Source organism: Magnolia sinica, chromosome 7, assembly GCF_029962835.1.
Source record: "Magnolia sinica isolate HGM2019 chromosome 7, MsV1, whole genome shotgun sequence".
NCBI classification, from domain to species: Eukaryota; Viridiplantae; Streptophyta; class Magnoliopsida; order Magnoliales; family Magnoliaceae; genus Magnolia; species Magnolia sinica.
Genome location: NC_080579.1, coordinates 82,901,209 through 82,911,015, shown reverse-complemented (window position 1 = coordinate 82,911,015; position 9,807 = coordinate 82,901,209). Strand labels below are relative to the sequence as shown.

Here is a 9,807-nt window from a genome sequence, read left to right as displayed (position 1 = left end):
AAATCACTCTTCAACTACTGAGGATTGATATTATATCCATGTTCTATTGTAAATCAAAAAATTTGATGTCATGAGAGTTGGTTGGATTAAGTACATAATAATAAAGGAGGAAATTGGATTGATATGTAATGCATTCCGCCATTACCAAGAAGGATTTATTCAGATCTTTCACTAAACTATCTTTGTATTTTGTTTATTTATCATTGTGATATCTTCATTTGACTTAATGGACTTTGTAATTTGTAACTTTTATGTGTTATATCATTCTTACGGTTGAATGATTCTTTCTATGTGGTCTGTTTTATTTGCTTTTTATATTTTTTGAAACGAGGCATGCTTTGTTTCAAATAGAAAAAGTCGACATTTTTATGATACCAATATTTTATCATTTGGGTGATAGCTGTAGTTATCAAGCCCAACATTTGCATGAATCGCTGTTGTGTCCACCATGGTCCACCTCTCACTGATTACACTGCTAGACAATCCCAGCCGTTGTAATTGGCCCTCAAATGGCAGTTAAAAAGAAAGTATTACAATGGACCATATGCAAGCAAATGGTCCATCATCTGTGGGTTCATTCTGAAAATTCTGGTAATTTGGGCTAAGCGTTCTTGAATTCCTCGAGAGGATCAACGGCCCGATATCAGTGTGTTTCTATTTGGGCCGAGCATTTCGTGCATGTGGGGTGGGGGTCCATCTTCCAGTGATGGGTATGTTCATTTTTGTCATCCTTTTGCAGATTGGAGTGCTAGGATTGTCCGACGGGAACTTTTGTTCACACTCAGCCATCCATGGTGGGGCCTACCCAAAGAACCATATGGATCACTTAGAAGTGGGCCCCACCGGGATGGACTGCAGGTTGATCGAAACAAAAAGAGAAGTGCAAGAAAGGAGTGAGCAACCTAAGCAAAAGAAATGCGGCCCTAAAGATAGTGTCGTCAATGGGCTGGGCCTAAGGATGTCCTAGATGGAGTTTTTAATTGTTGGGCCAGGCCTGGGATTATTGTAGGCCCGGATTTTGAATTTGTGGGCCAGGTCTATTCACACTTTAAGGTTTGCTAGCCCAGGTCCAACCCATTGACAGCCCTACGTACAAATCTAACCTTAAGCAAAGTTAACAGTGGGACCCATGGGTTTTGAGTATGTACAAGTGGGGCCCATGGCCAGGAGAACCAGACCTCTCTCTTTTTCAATAGGTCCCAACATGGACGGGGAATTCCTAAAAAGTCACTCAAAATGGTAAGATTGTAAACATTCAATCATCGGCCCTTATTAGATTGAATGTGGACCGTTGGTGAGTATTTTGTTCTTAATTGTTTATTGATGTGGAGCAGGTCGCGGACACTTTCATGTCCAAGATGGACTAGTGAGGGCCTAATCGATCAGAGGCAGAAGTCATCAAGACCATCGGAACCTTAAAACAAACATATCTTGCAAACCGGAATGCGTTACTTGACGTACCATTTATGATTTTGGGGTAGGACGAGCTACTTTATCCAACCAACCCAACCTGGCTATGTCAAGTTGCCCACGCCGAATTTGTGAGATTCCACCATATCGATGGTCAAATTCCATGTTTAATTCCATTTTTACTATAAATAGTAAGTTTTAGTTTGATTATAATTCTTCATCCGTTGGGCTTTAGGAGTCGTGTCCACCACGAAAAGTGTTTAGAAAAATTAGGGAAATAATGTGGTTAAGCCACATAGGAGTACTATAAAAAGAAATTTGTTATTTATAATAAGTTACGAATTTTAGGGAGTTTTAGTTATAGTTTAATTCTGAAACTTTTTCCAAGTCTTGATATTCTTATTTAAAGGGTTGTAGACTTGTTTATCAATGATCAACAAGTTTCTTTCATATATTTTAGAATTATTCATATTTCTTTTTCTCATGGATTTGATAAGTCTCTGCGAGGAGTCTAGAGAAGCTTCGTGGATTCAAAATAGTTATCCCCTTAAGGAAGATGGTGCTTGACCTCACGTCCTTCCCTGCATCATTTATTTGCAGAATCTAGTTTGCAGGGTACAGGTGATGGTGTGGAATTCCCAAAACAATTAGAGAAGCTAAGATTCCAAGTTTTTAAGCTATGGACCTCCATTTTACGCCCATTTAATGAATGGTCCAGATTGAACCATAATCCAGCTTATTTTGGACCAATTTCCAGTTGAATTGTCCACGGTCTGGCAGAAATCATCCCCTGGCTCCTAATATACGTGAAGGTCCCTACAGGTGGTGATGCAGGTAAGGATGTGTTGAGGTGGAGCAACATCTTCCTCGGGGGTAACTACTTTGAATTCAGAGAGCTTACCTGGAATCCTCACAGAGAGACCTCAAATCCACAAGGAAAATAAGAAACGAGAAATAATTCTAGAAAATTTGGAATAAATTGCTTGATGATTAAAAATGAGTTGACAACCCCTTAAATAAAGACATAAACCCTAGGGAGAAGTTCTGGAATCATACTACAACTAAAACTCTCATAAATTGTGACTTACTATGAATAGTAAACTTACTATTAATAGACAGTCATGATTTCCACTAGACCTCACGGTTTTGGCTATGCTATTCTCCTAGTTTTTTCTAACTACTTTACAACTCCCAAAGCCCAATGGATAGAGTTGCAATCAAACTAAACTTGGGTTCCGATCCTTGCCCAAGTGATAGACTCTAAGGAGTTTCAGCACAGGTCTTAGTTGATTGGATAAAGTAGCTTCTCGTACCCCAAAATTATAAATGGTATGCCGGATAACTCATTCCGGTTTGCAAGATATGTTCGTTTAAAGGTTTTGATAGCCTAGATCGCTTCTGCCTCCAATCAGGCCTTCTCTGGTTTATCTTGGCCATGAAATTGTCTGCGACCCACTCTACATCAGGTGGGGCCCTGACCAGCTTATTTAGGATTACTTGGATAATCAACTGGGCCGCATCATTGGTCCTCTTACGCGTAAGTAGCAGACCATGGTGGACAACCGTCGGCTAGGGTGGCCCATTTCCAGCCTTAATTGGTCACTACAGCTTGGATTAAGGCAGATGATACAGTGTACCAGAAAAACGAAATGCAGTAGATTATCTCATTACAGTACACTTGGCAGGATGATGTGCAAATAGGGTATGCTAATACGTAGGGCTGTAGCATGGCTGGTTAATTTCTCAAAAACCACACCTACTGCACAATCCTGTCCATTTGAGTGATGAACATTAAAATGATGGTGGAGAGCAAAAGAGTTTATGATCAAATAAATAGTGCGGATAAATAAGGTTTTTTTTTTTTTTTTTTTTTTTTTTTTTTTTTAACAAAGGATAGATAGGATTCTCCCATGGAGATGCCATCTGTGTGGCATCCACTCCATCCACTGATTTTTGCCAGCTCAAGTTAGAACATGAGCCAAAAAATGAGGCAGATCCACCCGGTCTATTAGTTTGGCAGCTTACACTAGGACATGAGATTAAAAATGAAGTAGATCTAAAACTCAAGTGAGTCACACACAGGAAACCATGGGATGGAAATGCCCGCATTAGAACCTTCCGGCCCATGTACCCACCGTAATGCCTATTTGTCATTCAAACCCTTTGTAAGGTTATTCCCTGAGGATGAACTGAAAACACATACTATGCTAATAAAAAATGTGGCCCCACGAAGGTTTTAATGCTAGACGCGCAGTAACCATCATTTCCTAGGTGTTCCCCACTTGATTTTTTTATTTACCCTATTTTTTCAAACTCACACAAGTGCGAAACTAATGAATGAAATGAATGCCACATAGACAACGCCATAGGCCCCACAAAGCTTCTGCCCAGAAATTTCCATAGGTGAGGGCCATGAGCAATTTTGCATCCCCATGTTACAGTGTCATGCCTACCCTTTATACATGTATCAAAGTTCAGGTTTTCAAACTCCTAACCTCGAACGTTTCCAAGCAACCATCGTTACCTCTCTTTATTATATATAAAGTCGATAGCTTTACAATTAGTCTTCACATTTCTTTACTATTTATAAAGTTAGCCTTACAATTAGTCTTCACAACATTAGCTTAAAAAAAAATAACTTCGTCCTAAAAATATAGCTACCTAACATAGAACAGTTGATATTTTATTATAAAAGAGATTACATAGATTACACCTGCTTCCTTTGCTTCTTTTAATGCGTGCAGCTAGTACCAAAGTTTCATCTTCTTTAATTACACTCCCAAAGTATGAGATCGTGATACAAAGGCTCTGTTAGGGTCTTGTCTTAATAACTATGTGACATTCTCTCTCTCTCTCTCTCTCTCTCTCTCTCTCTCTCTCTCTCTCTCTCTCTCTCTATATATATATATATATATATATATATATATATAGTGTTGGCTAATGCTAGAATATCATTCCAAAAATTAACTGAATGAGGAACTCAAGCTGGCCGCACAGGGGAAACACTGAGGATGGGTCACGCACTATTTTCTTCTCTGTCTATGTAACATGCATGTGCGTATTCTACCTCTCTCTCCATCTCTTCCTCCAAATCTCTGTGTGTGTGTGTGTGTGTGTGTGCGCGCGCGTCTTAGTATATAATTGTTTAGATCAACGAACATGGCCCATATCCAATGACTATAGTGTCACATAACCCATGACAATAATTGGGAAAGTTTGGTTCAAAACCTAGCGTTCTATCTTTCAGTTGTTTAAAAAACTTTCTTTTTAATAAACAGTTAGGGATATTTTTTCCCTAGGTAGAGAATTGATTCCAGAAGAAAGCAATATACAGCTGCAAAATGTGGTTTCATAGACTTTGGGCCACAGGCAAAAATGAATGAATACCAGAAAAAAGCAATCTACGGCTGCAAAATGTGGTTTCATACACTTTGGGCGACAAGTGAAAATGACCCATTTGTATCATTCAGCAGTCCACATATGTGGGTCATTCAAAAAATTCCAATCTATATATCAAACTTAGGAAATTGATTTAGATGAATAACTAGCAAATAAGTACATGTACCAACAGAAAATATGACCAAGAAAGATTAGCAAAGACTGCCATAATTGACTAGAAAAGACTTGTGTTAATGTGTAATTATTAAATGGCACGCGCATTACATGTAGTTAGTAGAACGCGCCCGAAGTGAATTTAGTGCAGTGTAGGGGATGCAACTAGTAAACGGCATGCTTGCAACATGTTAAATGCGATGATAGCGACCACCGTGGAATGTTTTTCAACTCCGCGTCGGTTGGCGGGGCACTATGTTTTTTTATGCATGTGACTTGATGGAGAGAAATTCTCTGGTCTTTTTCAACTGATACTAATTTAAAAGGATGTACTTGATAAAGTCCGTGGATGTATTTGACAATGTCGGTCTCCACGCGGAGTTTTGGAGAACTTCCTTATCAGTATTATATAATGCTCGGGCCAAAGGGTTGTACAGTATCATTTGGGCTTTCAATTTGCAAAATAGGACAATTTGTACCAATGGTTCAGTTGATATTGTTATGGGTAAAAATAGATAAGATCTCCTCAATCGAGCTTAAAAATACTCCAACGTCGACGAAATTTTTAGTCCATGAAAAGCTACTTGAAACAAGGGAAGCTTAACTAAGGAGAAACAACCTAAGAAAGAACAGGCGTCGGCTTCCAGCAACTAGTGGAGAAGAGACGATGATTCAGCCAGAGGTCAGTGTCCGAGCAGACGACCCGAGAGTAGGTTCAGCTCTTACACTCGAGAGTAGGTTCAGCTCTTACACTCCATTCAATGCGATGCCGGAGCAGGTCCTCATGGAAGTTCGGGACAAGCGGCTCCTGAAATGGCCGAACAGGATGAAGAACGATGTTGAAAAGTGGGACAGACGAAAGTACCACCATTTCCACCACAACCACAACCATTCCACCAGCGACTGCTTCGACCTTAAGGAAGAAATCGAAGCCCTCATTTGCGACGGACACCTACAGGAATATGTCAGCAGGAGGGAAGAACGAACAGGTCAAGAGAATGAGCAACTCAGCAATGGTAACAACAAGGAGGCTACAGGAGAGATTCACACCATCTTTGGTGGGCCTGCAGGAGGAGGACATTTGAATCGAGTGTGCAAAGCTCATACTCAGGGCATCATCCATAACAGCTCTAAACATCAAATCCACGAAACATCTTGACCTCTAAAGGAACAGAGGGTAACTCCCTGCGAACTGACATTCAATGAGGAGGACGCTCGAGATGTCCACCACCCTCATGACGATGCACTAGTGGTGGCCATGACTATAACTAACCACAAAGTGTTTCAGATCTTAGTGGACACCGACATCTTGGCTGATATCCTCTTTGTCGATGCCTTCGACAAGATGGAGGTTGGAAGATCTCGACTTCGACCCATCAAAACTCCTCTGCTCAGGTTCGCAAGGGACGAGGTTATGTCCGAAGGATCCATACTCCTCCCAGTCATTGCAGGAGAAGGACTAAATCAGACGACGATGATGATCGACTTTCTTGTAGTCGACTACCCTTCCGTCTATAACATTATCCTTGGACGACCCTCTCTCAACACTTTACGAGTAGTGGTATCAACATGCCACCTTATAATGAAATTTTCGACCGAGCACGAGGTCGGGCAAGTCAGGGGAGACCAACAGGAAGCTCGCTAGTCTACTCCATGGCTTTGAAGATGCAACACCCAGTGATGGATATCACTTCCCTCGATCCTTGGGAAGAGTCGGTCAAGAGAGGATCTCCAATAGAAGATCTCATAAACATTCCCCTTAGTGAAGCCGACCCGACCCAAACGGTTCAAATCGGCTCATCACTAGCTCCTGCTTTGCGGGATGAGATCATGGACCTCCTCCAATGACATGACGATGTATTTGCATAGTCCTGTCGGGATATGCCTAGCATTAATCCGAAGGAGATGATCCACAAACTAAATGTTGACTTCGACCGCCAACCAGTCAGCCAGAAGCGACAGGCGTTCGAACCAAAATACTACTCCATCATTGGGGAGGAAGTCAGAAAGCTCCTCGAAGCAGGTGTAAGACCCGTGTCCTAGTCCGTACCGTTCCGTTGGCTTCCTCGGTCCTTTCGGTCGAATTTCAGCAACCATCGACCCGTATCCGACGTTTGCGCGCGATCCTAAACCAGGTCCCGCATACTGGAGTCGGTTCGAATCGAAACTTGTACCATTACGACCGCGCTGTCGTCGCGGTTCCGATGCCGTGTCTTACACGCTGATGCGGTACCCAGGCCAAGAGATGTAAGCTTGCGTTTAGTCAGAGGAAAACACCACGCGTCGCAATCTCCAAGAGAATCTATATCCTAAACATCACATTAATCCATTAATGAAAGTAAGTACACAATCTTACCTATCCATCCCTTTTTCACCAACAAGGAATGACACCCATTCCTCTTTCCACCCAAAAGTCAACAAAAACCATCACCCATCACTCACCATCCCTCTCATCCCATCATTCCACCTCACCACTTCTTTCCCTCCCATTTTCTCTCTCATCATTCCAAGAAACTCCCATGGGAGCAACCCTCGTCCAAGCAAAAAAAAACTCCATGAGAGGCTTTGTGTGGCCCACTTCCTATCTCTCATCCCCACCCTCCAAAAACAATCTCAACCGCAAAAGTTTGTCCTTTGGAGCTCTAGATCACGTTGGCGGAAGAAGGAATAAGAGATCAAAGGTGGGTGCTTCTCTCTCTCTCTCTCTTTCATTTTTGTGTGATGTGTGGCCCACTCGGATGGACCCCACCTTGATATATGCCTTAACCAAACTATCCAAGTCATGTGGACCATACCCTTTGGTGATGGGAAAACATAAGCATCAAATTGATCCAAGTCAAGTGGGCCCGTCCATGTGGGACCCACCAGCCGTGGTCCCCACACGTGGGACCCATCCTGATGAAATGTATAGTCTAGCGTCCCTGGAAGCTAGACCTGGCCTGAAGTGTGGACAGGTAGCCACTGCAATAAAAATAAAAACTGTCATTACTTTAGCCTTTTTTGAGTGGGGTACTCATGCAGGCACCACCTAGATGTATTGATCAAATCCACGCAGTCCATCCCATTCCCTAGATCATTTTAGGCGTGAAGACCAAAAATGAAGCCAATCTGATCCCCTGACGGGCCATAGCATGGAAAACAGTGAGTTTCACTGTTAAAAAAATTCACTCTGACCTTTCTACACATCGAAACATATCAATATGAGGCTTGTCTGGCTTGTCTTGAGCCCTAGGAGCCAGTGAATGGAGTGGATTCACCTGATGTTAGCCCACCTGAGAAATCCTCGGAAAAAAAAAAACAGCAAACAAGGCAGCGTCTGTTGCTGCTGCTGCCAACAGTCAGAGGATGCCAGGACGTCCTGTTACATCTAACGCTGGGACGTGGGCCCCAGCCATGGCCCCACCATGATGTATGTGGAACATCAACACCTTACATTTCGTGGGCCCCCCTCAAGGCAGCTGGCCACCCCAAAAATCAGCCATATATGGTGTTCAGGTGGCCCACATCGCAGGAAACAGTGTTGATTGAACGTTTTCCATTGAAACCCCATTTGGGCGTCCAGCAGTTTTGGATTATGTCAAATTTATTTTTTTTCATTTTCATCCAGGTCGGGGTGACCCTACCAATAGATTAGATGGAAAACAGACATTATGGTGGGCCCGCCTGGGACCTATCAGTCGTATGTGCCCTATACCAAGCCGTCCGTCCAGCAGAGCTGGGACGGCAGGCCACCTTGATGCATGTATTTCTGTCAGCCGTCCATTTGGATGCTGGACGTTGCAGCTCTCTTTGATGATGATGATAATAATAATAATAATAATAATAATTATAATAATTATAATAATAACAAAATATAACAAATAATATTATGTTATACTCCATTACATCTGGTGGGACCCACTGGTAGGACAGATTGGTTAGTGCAATTGCTGGTGTAGGACGTCAGCAAGTTCCGTCGACACACCATGATATATATGATATTCCACACCGTCTATTGTTTGATGGTGGACACCACCACTGATATATTTGTTTCATCCACACCGTCCAGACTGTCTAGACGGTGTTGGACAACGTTTGGACGGTGGTGTGTGGACCACCACGCTGCATGTGTTTCATCCATGTCGTCTAATCCAGGTGACGTGGACCCCACCTTGAGTTATGTGTTCAGCTGCCCATCTGGACGATTTATTCGGTGGACCCATCTTTGATTTTCTTTTATACAAGCCATTCATCTGTTTTACCAGCATGAGACCACCACAATGTATTTATTTCATCCACACCGTCCAGATTGTATTGGACAGTACTATGCAGTGTTTGGCAGGGCTGATTTACATAGACAATGTTTGGGTGGTGCTAATTTACTTGGGAAATGTTTGGACAGAGTTGATCACATTGGTGAACCATGTACCCCTATAATTATGTACTGTAATACACATGATACCCCTATAATTATTGAAATGAATTTTGGTGTAGTCTAAACTCACTTGAGGCCCATTGTTGCGGCCTATCTATGAGGCCCATCATGATATACTTATGGCCCATGCGCGGGCCCATCTGTTTATATTTTGACACATGTGACAGAGCCCACTTGCCTTGTATTTTGAGGCCCATATGATAGGCCCACCTGCCTTGTATTTAAGACCCATATGATAGGGCCCACCTGCTTGAATCTAAGGCCCAGTAGTGCGGCCCATTGATGCAACCCACTTGATGTGTATTAGGCCCATATCGTGCGGCCCATTGTGAAATGTATTAGGCCCGTTGGTGTGGTCCATTTGATGCATATGAGACCTATGTATGGGGCCCACATGTTACGTATTTGAGACCCATGTGAAGGACCCACCT

The 9,807-nt window shown here is 42.5% G+C and overlaps 1 protein-coding gene across 1 annotated transcript; it reads left to right on the top strand.

The window, feature by feature from the left end:
• The first annotated feature begins 5,629 nt into the window (after positions 1-5,629).
• On the top strand, positions 5,630-6,607 carry LOC131250685 (uncharacterized). Its single transcript, XM_058250968.1, has 2 exons — positions 5,630-6,052; positions 6,137-6,607. Exons 1-2 carry the CDS (start codon positions 5,630-5,632, stop codon positions 6,605-6,607), a joined length of 894 nt encoding a protein of 297 aa, XP_058106951.1.
• The last annotated feature ends 3,200 nt before the right edge of the window (positions 6,608-9,807 follow it).